General features: G+C 38.4%; 2 protein-coding genes across 3 annotated transcripts; both read left to right on the top strand.

Annotated features, from left to right (window-relative positions):
• The first annotated feature begins 6,498 nt into the window (after positions 1–6,498).
• On the top strand, positions 6,499–8,691 carry LOC126789114 (glucan endo-1,3-beta-glucosidase 13-like). The gene is made up of 3 exons (XM_050515181.1): positions 6,499–6,929; positions 7,018–8,301; positions 8,449–8,691. The coding sequence occupies exons 1-3, from the start codon at positions 6,860–6,862 to the stop codon at positions 8,481–8,483; spliced, it is 1,389 nt and encodes a 462-aa protein (XP_050371138.1). The 5' UTR covers positions 6,499–6,859; the 3' UTR covers positions 8,484–8,691.
• Positions 8,692–12,441: 3,750 nt separating this feature from the next.
• Positions 12,442–17,002, top strand: LOC126789111 (beta-glucosidase 11-like). 2 transcript variants are annotated; one of them, XM_050515178.1, is made up of 12 exons: positions 12,442–12,735; positions 12,841–12,904; positions 13,265–13,320; positions 13,957–14,032; positions 14,162–14,233; positions 14,338–14,425; positions 14,545–14,916; positions 15,015–15,235; positions 15,346–15,377; positions 15,497–15,584; positions 16,281–16,371; positions 16,647–17,002. In XM_050515178.1, exons 1-12 carry the CDS (start codon positions 12,547–12,549, stop codon positions 16,870–16,872), a joined length of 1,575 nt encoding a protein of 524 aa, XP_050371135.1. In that variant the 5' UTR covers positions 12,442–12,546; the 3' UTR covers positions 16,873–17,002. The 2 variants fall into 2 exon arrangements, with proteins under 2 accessions (XP_050371135.1, XP_050371136.1); XM_050515179.1 differs by having other exon boundaries at positions 16,593–16,713.
• The last annotated feature ends 2,811 nt before the right edge of the window (positions 17,003–19,813 follow it).

Genomic DNA, 19,813 nt, shown 5'->3' on the forward strand with positions numbered 1-19,813 from the left:
ATTTTGTTGTCAGGGTTAATATATGGCTACCGAGATTCTTTGGCTTTAGGGTTTCTATTCTGTGTGGCTTGTGATGATGGCTGCTTTCACAGATCTCATCAATTCTGACCTTAATTGCTTCAATGGGGCATGGCTGCTTTCACATGTCCGTCCTCTTCCTTCTGTTAACTGTTTCAATCCGATTTTGGCTCAGATTGTCAGATTGAATCATGATGGACACATGTTATTCATGATTTGGTATGTTTGTCGATGCGGTCGGGGTTATGTTGTTTTATGCTGAGAGTGTCTTAATATAGAGGTTAGTCACTCTTATGATGATTCTCATTACTTGCATTATAATGAGTTAGATCACTCACTAAAGATGTCAAATTTAGAAGTTGATGGTTTAATACAGTTGATGATAAATTAATAATGTGTTTTTATTTCTATTGAATAGGCTGAAATCTTTTGTCATGGTGGATCACCGGACCCTAAAAGATTGAAAAATATGTTTTCATTTTTTACGAGTGATAGAACTCCACCAAATGAGTGTTAATGATATTAGGTCTGACATTGGGAGTGAGAGTGGAGTGGGAGTAGACCAGTGATCGATAGCTTTGTCAATGATATTCATCCATCCATTTCATTAGAAGAGAGGGGAGAAAGTTATGTCCCTCACGTTGTAAGTTTTTTTTGAAAATAAAAAAGGCTTAAAGATGAGCCTCACACTTTCGGTTTCAAACCTCAAAAAAAAAATTATTGTGTCCTTAGCAATTAGCCTATACAACTTTAATTCCTGGATCTGGCTCTGTTTGGAGATGAGATTTATAAGACCAACTGCAACATGGAGGTGCTAAAATGAAAATAAAACCCATGGTATTAGACTTGCCATAAGCATGTATTTCTTCCTAAAGAAGACATGAAAGTCCAAAAGAAATAGCATTACAAAAATGCTAAGCGGGCACCATGAAAAGTTTCGAAAACTTACCAATTTCTATATAAATGTCAAGCACAAGCAGCTATATTGAGCAAGTACGTTGACATATTAGTAACAAAAGTACAAAACCACCAAAATTCATCTTCTACTTGTAATTTGTTTTTGGCGAACAGATACAATGACCTTATCATCCAGATTGATCAAGTGACCAGAATCAGAAACGCGTACATACTTGGGCACAGATAAGTCCAGCCCCATGCCACCTGCTTTTTTACTCGAGATCATATACCAAACCAATCCATTACTAAAAGAAAGCAAGCTTGCTCGATGCAGTAGTGTTATATATATGATCGATTTCTTTTTTTTTTTTGGTCAATATATGATCGATTTCATACACATTGATCTTTCATTACGGCTGATGATAAGTCAAGGTGGTGCATGTATTACTCTAATAATAAGAACTATTGATCTAGCTAGCTAGGTAGCTCATTCTAACTATTCTCATTTCTTCTCAACTAAACTTCCTACTTCTAACGTGTTTAGAAAGGAAAGGAGCCGTTTTGTGATGAACTTGACCTTTAAGTGATCTCAACTAAACTACATATTGTTGTTTTCATTGTAAAATCTACATACTCACGGCCACAAGTCACTGAGTCAGTCACCTAATGAAAGGTAGCCCAATAACTACTATAACTACAAAATTCCGTTCAGTACATTCCGATTCTACGTACAACTGGTTATGGGTATACCGCATCGGGTGAGGTATACGCAAAGATTACGCTTCATCAGCCATACACCCATTGGATTTAGAATTTTCAAGAAAAATATCATTTGAGTTCTACAGAGACGTGTAAATATTTTCTTTTCTTAGCCTCTCCATTATTTTTATATCGATCGTGATGTTTCTATAGACTATAGAGGCCTGCTCCAACATATTCTATGATAATAATGGCCGACTTTGGGACAAAAATCAATACCAGCAATCAGCAAGTCAGCAGTGCTATGTAATGTCCATAAATTTTCAACCCAATCGTTGAAGTTCATGACGTGTTTATACTTTGAGTTTCTTCTCTAATTTCGACCCTATCAAATGTATGCTCTTGTAGATAGCTAAAGACGAATCATTTTGTTTATATGCGGCATGGAAGTTCTTGATTTCAGATTAGAGAGGGGGTCCCAGTTCATTGAATTAAAGCTTTGAGCTAGCTAGTTACGCACTTTCACACAAAGGGACGGATGTTGTATTGATATATATTTCAAGATGTGATTTTCTTTTTCTTTTTTATTTTTAGCAAAAATAACAAACTTGTAATAATCCTATTTTTCGGAACAATATTTGGTTTGATTTGAATTCTATAAAGTTGTGAAATTCATTTAAAATGAATTTGGTTGTTTGCGACATTACGAAACAAGAACGGAAACGTTCTCGTAACGTTTATTTAGAAAAAAAACGTTACGTTTCTGCGACGTGAATATTGACTTTTACTCCGTCGCTCGTTTGAGAAAATATTCTTCACGAAAGTTGTAGAGCTCGTTGATACGAGTTCGTGGACGCGTCACGCGTTCGAATCGGACGTCGTACGTAAAAGTTATTAACGATAGAAGTAGTTTCCGATTTTGGAAACGGGTATATATAGAAAATTATTGGAGAAATGGAAACCCTCACCCCGCGCCTCTCTCTCATTTCCCTCGTTCTCTCTCTTCTCTCTCGCCTCTCCCCGATTTCCCTCCCTCTCTCTCTAGCTTCACCGGCGATTTCGTCGACAGGCCCACCGTGGACCACACCGTACAGCCCAAAAGCACCGCAAGGCTCTCTTCACCAAACCCCAAGCTCGGCGCACCTTCCCTCGCCGCCGGGAAGCTTGCGTGACGATCCGAAGCTCGTGCGTTCCTCCGCCGTGCTCCTCCACCGACTCGGTGCTCAAGGCGAGCTCGCCTCCGTCTCCTCTCACCTCTGGATCCCCCACGACGAGGGTTGAGCCTCGCTTCACCGCGCACGCTCGCCACAGCTAGAATCGACGTCGCCGGCCTCTCAAGCATCACCGACGACGATTCGAAGCATCCTCCGTTCGATCTAGGTATGAATTGATGAAATTGAATGTTTGTGTGTGATTGTGTGGTGTTTTTGGATCCATTGGGAGAATTTTGGAGGAGGATCGGACGTGTAGGTGAAGTGTTGAGCACCGCCACCTTAGGCGGCGCGTGTGAGTGTGTGGAGTAGCCTAGAGGCGGCGTGAGGCCGTGGGAAGGAAGAGGGGAGGAAGATGAAGGTTTTGGGGGCTGTAGTGGCGTGCTACGCGCCGGCCTTAGGCTCGGCGCGTGAGCGCCACTCGCGGCCTGCCGGGGTGGCGCGTGTACCCCACGCGCCGCCACGTGCGGCGACGTGTGAACAGTGATTCGACACAGTAAATTTGTAAATTTTATTTTTACAACGGTGAATGTTAAAAGGTGATTTACGTACTGTAAATGTAAATTTATTTTACGTACGGTAAATGTAAATGTAAATTACTTTCAGTAAATGTAAAAAGTAATTTCGGAAGGGTAATTCAGTAATTATTATTTACTGAGACAATATTTACATTTAAATAGTATTCATACTTATAGAAATATATAAACAGTATATATACGTACATGAATACGTAATTAATGTGTATTTGTACAATAATACATGAATAGTAAATACGTGAATAATACTTAGTGAACAGTACATTCGTAAAACCAGAAATTGCTGAACAGTAACAGATTATTACTGTTTCGGCATTTAAGGTTTACGTAACGATTCTAAATTATTTTCTTATCTTTTCAAGGTGATCACTAAATCAAGAAAAAGATATACTTTCGGAATCGTGGATTTACGCTCGAAATTCTAAGGTGAGTAAACTCTCATATAGTTACGAATCTACCCTTGCGGAGATTCAAGATTATGCAGAATTTTTAAGAATGGAATATGACATGTATATGATATAGTGGAATATATATATATATATTTGTATAAATGGTAAATAAGTACATATATATATAGTTTGTTATATAATATACTGTTATGATTTCATTGTGATTATGTCATTTTTATGACGAGATTTATATATCGAGCATGTGATCTGATTTGTACAATATGACAAGATTATTGTATGTGGTTTAACATGGAGATTATTAAAATGTTATTTTGTCTCTGGACGTGATTTTGTCTACGGACGTGTAATGTCTTCGGACGTGTTTTTGTCTTCGGACGTGTTTTTGTCTTCGGACGTGATTGATGTCTTCGGACGAGTTTTGTCTTCGGACGTGTTTGGCATGTCGGAACCTAGCCTTTGGCCGGTCGAAAGTTACGATACAGTTAGAGCTCTAGTCTGTCTGCCGGAGTACTGCATGTGAGGTAACAGATGGGTTATCGGCTCATGAGTACTCATATATTTTTGGATGTTAGGTAGCAGGAAGTTGCCCAATGTCGGCGGTGTACTACGTGAGGGGTAACAGAGGTGTACCAGCGTTTATCAGTACCCGTCAATGTTCTAAAAATCCCCGCCTAGGCGGCGCCTATGCGCCCGAAGACCCTTGGCCGCCTTGATTTTAGGCCGATTAATCCCCAATTAATCCGATTAATCCTCTGGGCGCTGGTTTTTAGCTGTCCGCCCAATTAACGCCTAGTGTTTTTTAGAACCTTGGTACCCGTATTATAAATGTATTTATGTAAACAGAGGGGTTCCCAATTTCTCATGAGCACTTTCATTTTCATATTTTCGGGACAACCAGATGGGCCGTCCATTAACTCATGAGTGCATTTATATTTGTTGATTTGTGGATTTTCGTATATATTGATATGCGAGTTATATTTTTATTTTACTCATACGAGCTGTAAAGCTTACCAGGTTTGTGTTTACAATCCCGGTGCACCTATTCGATGGTGTCGGGGATAATTCCGCAAGTGTCGATTAGTGAGAATCGAATGACAACTCTGAAGACTCGAAGTCGTTCATTTTTCAGCTTGTGGTGAGGATTTATTGTGGATTTGTGTGAGAATTTGTGAGGATTATTACATTTCCATTTGATGTATTGTTGAATTATAATTTGGTTTGTAATAATTGGTTTATCTGAGTTGTATTGTGAACTCAATAATGATCCACTGTGACATTAAAACGATTTCGATTTATTGAGATTTGTTTTAGCGTTTTTCATGACTTCAAAATTTGAGTTTTTATAACAAAACTATTTCATAACCCATCCCTTTTGTGATGATAGAGAGAGATTCGAATATATGACGTTCACAGTATTTGCTATATAATTTCAAATTTTCAATAACTAACGCGTCTTAATTCACTAACTTTATCATTCACGTGTAGTAAATTCTTTTAAGAGTTTAATACGCGCTTATCATAAAGTAATAAAAAAGTTAGCTAATTAATCACTCTTTGGTAGTAGGTGCATGTTATAAAACATAAGTTTTGTGGAGTGAATTCTCAAATGAAACTTAAGGTTTATGAGCACACGTACTATGTCTAAATAAATTAATAAATACATTGAAAATTAAAAATAAATATGTGTTCCGAGAGAATTACTATTCTACCATTGTGTGTGTCTTAGCCTTATTAGGTTTCCTGTTAGAGATAGATTCGCATCTCTGTAATAGATTAAGACTCTGAATCCTGCGGGATTGTGGTTATGTAATGCCTATATATTGGCCTCATTATCAATCAATAAATGGTTACGTTATGTTCTATTACGTCGTTATTATTCTCGTTTTGTTCATCCTCCAACAATGTGTACATATAAAAATATATTTATACACAACACACTGTATTTGAATGGGTGGGTATATTGAATATATAATACAAAATAGGGTTAAGTAGGTAGAAAAAAAGATGTAAATAAATAATTTGATTAACAAAATAATCCTCATTTTAAAGAATATTTTTATTTGTTTTTAAGAAAAATATAAATAGAAAATGATAACATTACCCCTCATGTGCATGACATGTGACGCAAAATTGGATAAAAACAGTTAAATTTAATGGATGTGGTGCAAATCGGCAATTTTTATCAAGTTTAGGAGATAAATTAACTCAAATACAAGTTCGGGGTGTAAATCGGCAATTTTTACCACGTTTAAGAGGTAAATTGACTCAAATGCAAGTTGATGGTGCAAATTAACAATTTCAGTCAAGTTTAGGGTGCAAATCGGCATTTATGCCATATATCATATATAATCAGCCTCGTAACAAAATGTAATTGCTAGTTAGTTACGCAACTAACAATTTCGGGAATAACCAACATATGAAGAGAGTGCATCTTGCATTGGATGATGATGGAAACAAATAGATTTCGTATAAAAGAAGTAAATATAATTTGTGTGATGATATTCTGCTCATCAACATCCCAACAAGAACAACCTCCATAACAACAATGAAACAGGCAACTGAGACAAGGGCTAGCAGACAATGCAACGTTCACATTTAAAGCCGATATAGCATAAGAAACTCATAGTCTCATACCATGCAGCACCATATTGCCAACACTGACAAGTCGGCCACCAAACTACAAATCTCTATCCAAACACTGATCCAATAGATGAACACGTGTACGTACACAAAGTAATAGAGCCAATGATTTGCCAGGGTAGGAGAACCATAGTTGAATAATATTCAAACTCCATGAATCACCCATCAGAAACTGAAAGAAAACGGCCATCTTTTTCCGGCCGTTGCGGGTCGTGTACCTTAATGGAGCTTACCCGCCTATATAGGCTCTCCGATTTTCACTACCGGCACTCCTTTGTGACCCCACGTCTCAATTTTCCCACTAACCCCACTCCCTCCTCCTCAATTCCCATCATCATCATCGTTTCTTTCCACTATATAACTACGTCTGCACTCACCGATCACAAAACATTGAAACCTCTCACAAGCTCTCTGCTTCTTTAACAAGCTAGAACCAGAGCAATAGAAAATGACCTCCTTCAAACTCCCAGTTTTAGCCTCTCTGCTTCTCTCAATCTTCTCCATCGCCTTTGCAGCTGGTACGTATACAATTCCGTACACTTACATGCATAGAACTTCTGTTCGAAATTGTTATATTGATTTGTGGTTATGTTCTTGATTTTGCAGAAAAGGGTAGCATTGGAATCAACTACGGTAGAATAGCGAACGATCTTCCAGCACCAACCAAAGTGGTCGAGCTGCTCAAATCACAAGGCATCACCAACGTAAAGCTCTTCGACACCGACGCCGCCGTCCTCACAGCCTTGGCCGACTCAAACATCAGCGTCGTCGTATGTCTCCCCAACGAGCTTCTCTCCTCCGTCGCGAACGACCAGTCGTTCGCAGACAAATGGGTCCAAGCCAACATCTCCCACTACCACCCGAAAACCAAAATCGAAGCCATTGCTGTCGGGAACGAAGTGTTTGCCGACAAGAACAACACCACTGACTTCCTCGTACCCGCCATCAAGAACATCTACACTTCCTTAAATAAGTACAACCTCGACTCCTCCATAAAACTCTCTACCCCAATTGCCCTCAGCGCCCTCCAAAATTCGTACCCGCCTTCCGCCGGGTCTTTCAAACCCGACCTTGTCCAACCCGTCATCAAACCCCTCCTGGATTTTCTCCAACAAACCAGATCGTATCTCATGGTTAATGCCTACCCCTTTTTCGCTTACGCGGCTAACTCCGATCAGATCTCCTTGGATTACGCCCTGTTTAAGCAGAACGCGGGCAACGTTGACTCCGGTAATGGGCTCCGTTACATGAGTCTGTTCGAGGCCCAACTCGACGCTGTTTCCGCTGCCATGTCAGCGATCGGAACTAAAGACATGAAGATGGTGGTGACGGAGACGGGTTGGCCTTCCAACGGAGACGAGAACGAGATTGGCGCTGGAAAGGAAAATGCGGCGGCGTATAACGGCAACTTGGTGCGTAGAGTTTTAACCGGAGGTGGGACGCCGTTAAAGCCACAGGACCCGCTCAACGTCTACTTGTTCGCTCTCTTCAACGAGAACCAGAAGCCGGGGCCGACATCGGAGAGGAACTACGGGCTCTTCTACCCCGACGAGAAGAAAGTATACGACATACCACTTGCCGCGGCGGAGCTCAGCAACGACCAGGCAACTGCGGCAAACGAGAGTAAGGCCCAAGTGAAACCATCGGGCAACACATGGTGCGTGGCGAATGAGAAAGCCGGAGAGGAGAAGCTTCAGGCGGCACTGGACTATGCTTGCGGAGAAGGAGGAGCGGATTGCCGTCCGATTACTGACGGGTCTACGTGTTTCAATCCAAACACCCTTGAGGCGCACGCTTCGTATGCGTTCAATAGCTATTACCAGAAGAAGGCTCGTGGAACTGGAACCTGCAACTTCGGTGGTGCAGCTTACGTTGTCGCTCAACCTCCGAGTACGTTCTCATTTCTACCATACTTTGTTCGATTTATAATATTTTTACTATTCTTGTTTTGATATATATATATATATTTCTACTAAGTTTGAAGCATGTACCGTATATATTGATATTTGATCTAATTAGGATCTCTTTGTATTGCAGGTTATGGAACCTGTGAGTTCCCAACAGGTTACTGAAGGAAGAACGATGGAGTGAACTATGGTCATCGGAGATAATTTAGAATTAGATTTGGATTTTTAGAAAATTATTCAATTGAATTTTGTTGCATCTTGGTAATGTTATTGGTTTACTATTGCAGGACGATTAGATATGGTTGTTATCAGTTGGTTTGACTTGTAATTATCATTTCCTATTTATATAGATTTCTTATCTCAGTTATATATATATATATATATATATATATATATATTCTTTTCCCTGTTGTCTTTGTCTTATACGACTGTGTAAGTTGTGTGGTTGTAAAATTATTTCGATGAGATAACGTTAAGTATTCTGATAAATTCAACGTATAACACTAACCAGTTTGATCAAAGAATTTAAGAATTAGGAATTACCGCATTAGCAGTAGAAAGAGCAAGAAAACTACCCTAGGTAGCTTGACCAAGGTTGCTTTCTGGGCAGCTGTATCAAAACGAACATATGATTACCATGTTTTTTGATAGTGCGTAAAACTAAAACCAATTAACCATCATCAATCACTTGGTTCGTAACGCCACTTAAGGCTCATTTCTTTTACCCATTTGGTTTTTAACTGTCAAGTTTGAACTAATTTCGTCCCATCGATATTTACCCTAATGAACAATGTCTCTTAGAGATTGGGCGATGTTTTTTAGAAGTCCTGACATTCTGAAATCAGGCAATCACGGCAGAAATCCGACAATATGAATAAAATTACTTTAATAAAAAATTTGCTGAATTTGGGTGACGAAAAATATTCACATTTTTTAATGATGTTATTTACACAGCGTGTTTTGCGAAAATTATTTTGCTATTTTCACTCCCTCTACTTTTCCAATTACGATAACTACAAATCTACCATTTAAATTGACTTTATGCTTGACTCAATGAGAGAGAGTGCGAATAATAAATAGAATGTGTTGATACTTACTATTACAATCTTTTCTTTTCTTCACCAATGACTGATATTACGTCACTAGTATTATATGTGTCACGACCATAAAATTTCTAAGTATGAAACTCGAAATTCGTCATTGTGAAAAACTCTCAAACAATCTCAATAAATCGAAATCGTTTAAATGTTTCAGCGGATCATTACTGCGTTCACAATACAACTCAGACAACCAATTATTACAAACCAAAATTTATAAATCAACATTACATCAAATAGAAATGTAATAATCCTCACAAATTCTCACACAAATTCTCACACAAATCCACACAATCCTCACCACAAGATGGAAGATGAACGACTTCGAATCTTCAGAGTTGTCCTTCGATTTCCACTAATCGACACCTGCGGAATTATCTCCTACACCATCGAATAGGTGCACCGGGATTGTAAACACAAACTCGGTAAGCTTTACAGCTCGTATGAGTAAAATAACAAATACCACTCGCATATCAATATATACGAAAATCCACAAATCAAACAAATATAAATGCACTCATGTCAAATTAGACGGCCCATCTGATTGTTTAATACTGTGAAAACATATGAACTCATGAGAATTGGGCAACCCCTCTGTTTACTCAAATGCATTTATAATACGGGTACTCATGAGCGCTGGTACACCTCTGTTACCCCTCATTTAGTACACCGCCGACATTGGACAACTATCTGTCAGCCAATATTAAAAATATATATGGGTACTCATAAGCCGATAACCCATCTGTTACCTCATATGCAATACCCCGGCAGACAGACTAGAGCTCTAACTGTATCGTAACTTTCGCCTGGCCAAATGCTAGGTTCCGACATGCCAAACACGTCCGAAGACATAAACTCGTCCGAAGACAAAAACACGTCCGAAGACATAAAACTCGTCCGAAGACATAAACTCGTCCGAAGACATAAAACTTGTCCGAAGACATAAACACGTTTTAACAAACTCAATGTTAAAACCACGTACAATAAGCATCACGTTATATTCTACAATCAAATCAAAATGCTCAATATATATATCTCATCATCAAAATGATCTTATTCACAATGAAATCCTAATAGTATATAATATAGCAAACTATATATATCTACCTATTTACCATTTATACAAATATATATTCCACTATATCATATACATGTTATATCCTGAATTACCGCAAGGGTAGATTCGTATGTGAGATTTTACTCACCTTATAATCTCGAGCGTAATTCCACAATTCCGAATGTAATTCATTTTCTTGAATTATCGATCACCTTGAAAAGATAAGAAAAGAATTTAGAATCATTACGTAAACCTTAAATGCCGAAACAGTAATAATATGTTACTGTTCAGCAATTTCTGGTTTTACGAATTTACTGTTCACGTATTTACTATTCATGTATTACTGTACAAAAAACATATTAATTACATATTTATGTACAAATACATATTAATTACGTATTTTTGTACGTATGAATACTATTTAAAAGTAAATATTGTTTCAGTAAAAAATAATTATTGATTTACGCTTCTGAAATTACTTTTACATTTATGAATGTAATTTACATTTACATTTACCGAATGTAAATAAAACTTACATTTACTGTACGTAAAAAAATAAATTTACAATATATTGTTTCCGGAACACTGTTCACGCGCCTCCGTGAATGGCGGCGCGTGGGGTACGCGCGCCACCCTCTGGCGACCGCGCGTGGGGCCCACGCGCTGAGCCTAAGGCCGGCGCGTAGCACGCCACCGCCGCCCTATTTCTCCTCCTCTCTTCCTCCTTTTCCTCCCCACGGCCTGTCGCCGCCTCTAGGCCACTCCACGCTTCCACACGCGCCGCCCTAGGTGGCGGTGTTCACCTTTCCTACTCTCTGCTCCGATCTCCACAAATTCAACCCATTTCAATTAAAAATCCACAACAATCCATCACAACATTCACACGAAGTTAACCCTTACCTGAATCGTCGTTTTGGACCGTCGGATTCACCGGAGAAGCTCAAGAAGTCGATGTGAAGGCTCAGATTCGAGGGGGAGCGGTTGACGGTGCTGCAGCTCAATTCGAGCCTCTACTCCAGTGGAATCACCTCGAGGGGTGAGGGTGTAAGCTCGCCGACGTGCCTCCTAGCTCGCCGACGTGCCTCCTAGCTCGCACGGTGCCGGCGACGTCGAGATCGGTGGGACCGAGGCTATGCTCCGTCGTCTCTGCTCGATCTCCGCCTAGGGTGGGTCGCCGCTACAACCGGTTGCTGCGTCGTGACTGTGCGGTCTCAATGACAGGGACGGTTTCAAGCACGGAGGCATGTGGAGGGAGATCGCCGGCGTGGGAGGAGAGGGTCGGGGAGAGAGAGAAGAGGGAGGCGCGGGTGAGAGGAGAGAGAAGGGTTTCCAAAAATGGAAACCCTACTTCAGAACAATTTCCTTTTATACTCCTTTCTAAATCGGAAACTAACTTCCGTTATTAATAAATTTCATGTACTACGTCTGATTAGAACGCGTGACGTGTCCACGAACTCGTATTGACGAGTTCTACAACTTCCGTGAAGGAAGTTTTCACAAACGAGCGACGGAATAAAAGTCGATATTTACATCGCGGAAACGTAACGTTATTCTAAATAAACGTTCTGAGAACGTTTCCGTTGTTTCGTAATGTCGCAAACAACCAAATTTCTTTTTAAATGAATTCCACAACTTTATAAAATTAAATCAAACTAAAAATCGTTCTGAAAAATCGGGTTATTACAATATGACCGGTTACATTTGATTTAGGGAGGGGGCGAAATGAATGTTTTATCGTGTGGAAGTCTATCAAAAGGACAAAAGCAAGAGCAACAAATTGACAGGCACAACAGCAATTTGCCGATCTCTTATCTATAGAAGGACCTGCGGAAGATTCTGCGAATTTATATACAGAATTGGAATCGATACCGACGAAACGTACAGAGACGTATGGAATTACACAAAACGGTAGCCACTCAAATAGTACGTACATGTCTTCTCACAGCCTGCGTACTCTGTTTTGCTTTCTTCTTTCAAAAAAGATACATAGATTCAATAAAAATAGATGGTATATATTTATACAAGCTAGCAGCTCTGATCGAGCTCGCATCGTATCTCGATCTATAATCCAATCATGTTGAGAATGGTTCTGCAAATGGAACTGCTCCTCTTTCTTTGCTTTGTATTTCTTCTCAGCATCCCTTCAAATCTTTCTTTAGCTTCTGAGTTAGAATTAGGCGCTGACGAAGATGAGGTTATTAAAAGAGACGACTTCCCTCCCGTCCCGGACTTTGTGTTTGGTGCTTCCTCCTCTGCTTATCAGGTACGTACAGAAGTCCGGTAGTATTATAAGTTCCACCCTTCCAAATTAAACAGAAAGTTAGATAGAGATGGAAGAACAAAATCGATGATTTGCTTCAACATGCAGGTCGAAGGTGCGGCGGACCAAGATGGAAGAACCCCAAGCATCTTGGACACCTATACGCATGCTGGTCAGTATTTTAAGCATCTTGGTTAATTTCTGGCTTCTACTGTAATTAATAGTTTTTGCAAGTTAAATTAAAATGGTGGAGGAACATTTGGCTAATTGGCTTGTATTTGTCTCCACCATTGTGTTCTCAAAGCTTGCTAAGTATGTCTTTTAAGTCATAATGCCTTTAATATCAAAACCGGCGTTGTACGTATTATTAAGAATTTGACGAATCCTTCATATTGATCAATGAAACCCACTTAATTATACAGAGCATTTTCATCATAGAATCTTGCCGTCGACCAAAGCTGGCACTTGGCAATTTCCCGTTGCAAGCATATTCCAAACGTGTGGGCATTGATGCTAACATCTAAATTTTCAGGTAAAATGCATGGAGCAACCGGAGATATAGCCTGCGATCAGTATCATAAGTACAAGGTACACATATACGATTCAGTTAGATTTCTTATCAAGTGATCTGTAATTAATTTCATATGTGCCGGCGTCTTTATGGACTAGCAATACCCGTTATTCTTGCTTTGTAAATTTTCCAAGGCAAAAGATCACAAAAGGTCATTAATTTTTTACACACTGGACACTTGACTCATTAAAATAGTACTCTGTTACTTTTTTTTTTCTAACTCATTAGTGAGACATTTTAAATTCAATCTTTCGATCAGTTAACTTAGATTATTTCAATTGTTGCTTGGTTAATAATCTTTACAATTAGTACGTCCAGATTGCCAAGGCCAGTCTTACATCACTAATATGTTGGGAACTTGGGATTATTATGTATAATATTCATTGTTTAGATCACTTTAACTAGTAAAGAGGTTTTAGAGTTCTTAACAGTAATCACCATCCAGATCGATACATCCTACTTAGTGCATATTCTTATATGTGAGTGCTCGTACACTTGATCGAAGTAATCTAACTTCATCTATGTCTTGTAACCCTTGTTGCAACAGTTCTAGTCTAAAATAGTTTAATTACAGCTTTATCATTGAATGTCGCACAGTATGCATCCATGCATGTATCATATATGCACATATATACGTAATGATTTTACTGTAGGAAGATGTGCAACTAATGGTGGATACTGGATTAGAGGCGTATCGATTTTCCATCTCATGGTCAAGACTTATTCCCAGTATGTTTATAGTAGTACATTACAAATTTACAACTCATGGTGATTCCATACGGACATTCTATACATAGATTATGAGAAAATATATACGAATTGAGATTTATCAATTGTATGTGTGTGTTATTTTTCTAGATGGAAGAGGCCCTGTGAACCCAAAGGGTCTACAATATTATAACAATCTCATTGACCAACTTATCAGCAAAGGTAACCAAATGCATATAGATAATCTGTACGTATTGTTTTATAGATGTACGTATCTGGTATATTTGTTTGTTAAATAATCAAATCAATTTGAATTATGCATGCAGGAATCCAGCCTCATGTTACTCTACACCACAGTGATCTCCCACAGGCACTGGACGATGAGTATGGAGGATGGATTAGCCCACAGATTGTGTATGTAGCTAGAGAGTGTAGAAGTAGTACGTGTATCTATTATATATCTCATATAATGTGGACGTAGATGTGGATATATACATATTTAGAATTGATTGGATTGGATTCTGATATTGCAGAAAAGACTTCACTGCTTATGCAAATGTTTGTTTCGAACAATTTGGCGATCGGGTTAAGCATTGGACTACCATGAATGAGCCAAATGTGTTCGTACTTGGGGGTTATGATATCGGATTCCTTCCACCACAGCGATGTTCAGCTCCATTTGGTGTTAATTGCTCGAGGGGTAACTCCTCAACTGAGCCATACTTGGCGATTCATTATTTCTTATTATCCCATGCATCGGCTGCTGCATTGTACAAGCAAGCCTACCAGCAGAAGCAGCGTGGGTTTATAGGCATCAATTTATTGGCCTATTGGTTTGTTCCTCTAACTCAAACTCACGAGGATCAAGTTGCTACTCAAAGAGCCCTCGATTTCTATTTTGGTTGGTAAGTACCTAACTATTGATATACATACTGCCTTAAATTCGCAATAATTAATTAATGATCAACATTAACTAAATCGATGAGAGATATACACTTCTCAGGGTCATGCATCCTCTGCTGTATGGAGAATACCCTGAAATAATGAGAGAGAATGCGGGCTCTAGACTTCCAAGCTTTACCAGTGTTGAGTCTTCAATGGTCAAGGGCTCCATCGACTTCATCGGGCTTAATTACTATACCACGTTGTCTGCCGAGGACAACTCTGCTGCCTTACATAATCAAACAAGAGACTATGTGGCTGATTCAGCAATCCAGATTTCTCGTATGGCGCTGATTTTACATTCTGCTTCTTTTTATTAAATTCGTTTTCGTTTTAGCCTATGGCTCGTAATTGGTTCTGATCACTAATTAGATGTGCCTTCATGCATGCAGCTTTGGATAACATTAATTCATCAACGTTGGAGGTACGAACAATTTATAGATCAGTAATGATCGAATTACATACTGGTTGATGCATGTCGATCAGCTTGTACCATTTTAATTAGCTTAATACATAACGAATTTAAGTATGTACCACATGCAGATAACGGCAGCACCTTGGGGTATGGAAGAACTGTTGGAATATATCAAACAAAACTATGGCAATCCTCCCTTATATATCCATGAAAATGGTAAGTACTTGTTAAGTCCTTATTTCTGAAGAGATGAAATCATTCATTTATATATATATATATATATATATATATATATATATATATGTGTGTGTGTGTGTGTTCTAAAAAGCGGTAGGAGACATGTCACCACCACGGTCTTTGTCTATTTAGTCATTTATGGCGTTCAAGGGATTTGGCGGTCCTCGGTGGTCTATGGTGGTCAAAATCGGAGAATTTTAAAAAATATATATTAAAACGTAGTAGAAGTAAAATAACTTCATGATGAAGATTTTATTTCGGATGATGACACAGAATATGAGGTAGGAGAAATTGATATTGAGTTTGAGTTTGATATCAGAAGAATTAGCAAAGGATTTGAAAAATAAGAACTTGAGATTTAGTTTTGCATTTGTTTTACAATTTACCTTTTGTTTTAATATTTTTATACTTTGGACTTAAGTTATTTTGAGTTTATCCAAAAAAAGTTATTTTGAGTTTAGAATATTTTAAAAATAATATTAAGCATTATTATATATTTTTAATCGTATAAATAATTTAAATACATGTATAAAAATAAATAAATATTAAATAATTTGAATCCGCCAAACGTTATGATGTAGTTGTCCACATGCATACTTGATAAATTTTAATAATTCATTTCTTGATAATTTTTAATTATTTAATGCATCGCTGGATGGATTGATGGATGTGCAGGTCAACAAACTCGACGCAACTCATCGTTGGAGGACTTCACCAGAATCGAATATTTGCGTGGCCACATTCACAGTTTGCTTAATGCGATAAGGTATGAACCAGCATGTAAATCTAATCTCAAACTAGCCAGCTTGACAGCTTGTTTAACTGCTATGATCTTCTCAATTTCTTTAATTTTAACTAATTTTGCTTTTATTATTCTATATGTTTATGAAATTAAAGGTTGAAACTTAAAACAGTTATTTCAAACATATTGATCGAGATTATATGCGGGTGTACTGTTCGATCTGTTGCATTATAATGCTCTATCAGATTCACTACGAACTGATTTCGAACAACATTCCAATTTGATGTGCATGAAACCAGGAACGGATCAAATGCCAGAGGCTATTTTACGTGGTCTCTCTTGGATTCAATTGAGCTTTTGGGTGGATATGAAATAAGCTACGGCCTTTACTACATCGATTTGGACGATCCTGATTTAAAAAGACAGCCTAAACTCTCAGCTCATTGGTACTCGAAGATTCTAAAGAATAAAAGCGTCACTCCACGTTCAGAATCAAATGTTGATCAACATTACTTCTTTCAGTAGATAATTTTGTTGTTTGTATAATCTTTGGGGTTAGATTTATATTTATCACTTCAATTAAATAAAATATATAAAGTAATAAAGTATGATTAACCTATATTAGCAGAACTAAACGAATTCCAGCTATCTATCAAATCATCACGGGCTATTATTATAATCTGATATGTGTATATAAATAAAGACAAAATATTGGTCACTCTTCTAATTTTTAGTAACTCGACAGCTTAGTCTTTCATGTTTCAATTTTAACTGATTACTCTTTATACTTTCAAATTTTAAAAAATTTGATCATTCCGTTAAGTCTCCGTCCAATTACACCGTTAAGTTGCTGACTTGACAAACATCACATCAAAGGGAAAAAAAACTCACTTAACGGTGTAATTGGACGGAGACTTAACAGAATAACTAAATTGTTTAAATTTTAAAAATATAAGAAGTGATAAGTTAAAATTAAAGCATAAAAGACTAAACTGTCGAGTTACCAAAAATTAGATAAGTGACCATGTAACGACCCCAAAATTTCGAGCATAAAAACTCAAAATTTCAAAGTCGTGAAACACCAAACAATCTCAATGAATCGAAATCATTTTAAATGCCACAGCGGATCATTACTGAGTTCACAATACAACTCAGACAAACCAATTATACAAACCAAATTTATACTCCAACATTACATAAAAATGGAAATGTAATAATCCTCACAATCTCTCACAAAACCCACGAATAAATCCTCACAAGTTCTCACACAATCCACAATAAAAAAACCTCACCACAAGTAGGATAATGAATAACTTCGAGTCTTCAGAGTTGTCCCTCGATCTCCACTAATCAACACATGCGGAATTATCCCCTACACCATTGAATTGGTGTACCGGGATTGTAAACACAAACCCGGTAAGCTTTACAGCTCATATGAGTAAAACCAAAATATAACTCGCATATCAATCTATACGAAAATCCACAAATCAACAAATATAAATGCACTCATGAGTCAATAGATGGCCCATCTGGTTGTCCCAAAAAAATATGAAATGAAAGTGCTCATGAGAAATTGGACAACCCTTCTGGTTACCCAAATACATTTATAATACGGGTACTTATGAAGCTAGTACACATCTGTTACCCCTCACGTAATACACCGCCGATATTGGGCAACCTTCTGCTACCCAACATCTAAAATATGAGTACTCATGAGCCGATAACCCATCTGATACCTCACATGCAGTACTCCGGCAGACAGACTAGAGCTCTAACTGTATCGTAACTTTCGCCCGGCCAAAGGCTAGGTTCTGACATGCAAAAACGTCCGAAGACATAAACACGTTTTAACAAACTCCATGTTAAAACTACATACAATAATCATCACCTCATATTGCATAAATCAAATCACATGCTCGATATATAACTCTCGTCATCAAAATGATATAATCACAATAAAATCATAACAGTATATTATATAGCAAACGATATATATATGTACTTATTTACCATTTATACAATATATATATAATCCACTATATCATATACATGTCATATTTCATAAACACGTCCGAAGACAAAATGTTTTAACAAACTCCATGTTAAAACCACATACAATAATCATCACCTCATATTGTACAAATCAAATCACATGCTCGATAAATAAATCTGGTCATCAAAATGACATAATCACGATGAAATCATAACAGTATATTATATAGCAAACTATATATATATATATGTACCTATTTACCATTTATACAATATATATATATATATATAATCCCCTATAACATATACATGTCACATTTCATTCTTAAAATTCTGCAAAATCTTGAGTCTCTGCAAGGGTAGATTCGTAAATATGTGAGATTTTTACTCACCTTATCAACTCGAGCGTAATTCCACAATTTCCGAAGGTAATTCTTTTCCTTGATTTATAGATCACCTTGAAAAGATAAGAGAAGAATTTAAAATCGTTTCGTAAACCTTAAATGCCGAAAGAGTAGTAATAAGTTATTGTTCAGCAATTTCTGGTTTTACGAATTTACTGTTCACGGGGTACTGTTCACGTATTTACTGTTCACGTATTTCTGTACAAATACCCATCAATTACGTATCCCTGTACATGTACATACTGTTTACGTATTTCTGTACGTACGAATACTATTCAAATGTAAATACTGTCTCAGTAAATAATAATTACTGAATTACCCTTCTGAAATTACTTTTTACATTTACTGAAAGTAATTTACATTTACATTTACCTTACGTAAAATAAAATTTACATTTACCGTACGTAAAAATAAATTACAAATTTACCATTCGGGAACATTGTTCATCGCCGCCACGTGTGGTGGCGCGTGGTGCTCACGCGCCACTCACTGTGGCAGCGCGTGGGGCCCACGCGCCGATCCCAAAACTGGCGCGTAGCACGCCACCGCCGCCCTATTTCTCTCATTTTCTTCCTCCTCTTCCACCCCACGGCTTCACGCCGCCCCTAGACCCCTCCACGCTCCTACACGCGCCGCTTAAGGCGGCGGTGTTCATCACTGCTTCCCCTCCTCCGATCCTCCACGATTAAATCCAAAAACTCGCAAACAACATCACTACCACACTAAATCAATCAACCCTTACCTCATGAGAGCACAGAACCGCCGAGAAGACCACAGGAGGCACCTGCGAGAACGGCGGAGTCAAATCGCGTAGAGGAGTACAACGATCGGCGAGTCGAGCTCCACTTCCGTAGTTGATGGCTCCGGAGGCAAGGTGAGGTGAAGGTGAGCTATCCTCCGAGTACGTGTATCGCCGGGGATGGAAACTGGTGGCGTCGAGTTGCAGGTTGACGGGGGTGCGTCGGCGCGGCGAACAACGACGAGAGAGGACACGATCTTCTCGGGGTTTGGCGAGGAGGACCGTGCGAGGCTTTTGAATGAGGCGGTGTGTGACATGGACGGCAGGCCGG

This window comes from Argentina anserina, chromosome 3, assembly GCF_933775445.1.
Source record: "Argentina anserina chromosome 3, drPotAnse1.1, whole genome shotgun sequence".
NCBI lineage: Eukaryota > Viridiplantae > Streptophyta > Magnoliopsida > Rosales > Rosaceae > Argentina > Argentina anserina.

Coding starts and splice junctions, on each gene's coding strand:
- LOC126789114 (XM_050515181.1), top strand. CDS start 6,860: ATGACCTCCTTCAAACTCCCAGTTTTAGCCTCTCTGCTTCTCTCAATC. Junction 6,930..7,017: donor CTCCATCGCCTTTGCAGCTG/GTACGTATACAA, acceptor TTGATTTTGCAG/AAAAGGGTAGCATTGGAATC. Junction 8,302..8,448: donor CGTTGTCGCTCAACCTCCGA/GTACGTTCTCAT, acceptor TTTGTATTGCAG/GTTATGGAACCTGTGAGTTC.
- LOC126789111 (XM_050515178.1), top strand. CDS start 12,547: ATGTTGAGAATGGTTCTGCAAATGGAACTGCTCCTCTTTCTTTGCTTT. Junction 12,905..13,264: donor GGACACCTATACGCATGCTG/GTCAGTATTTTA, acceptor CTAAATTTTCAG/GTAAAATGCATGGAGCAACC. Junction 16,372..16,646: donor AGTTTGCTTAATGCGATAAG/GTATGAACCAGC, acceptor GCATGAAACCAG/GAACGGATCAAATGCCAGAG.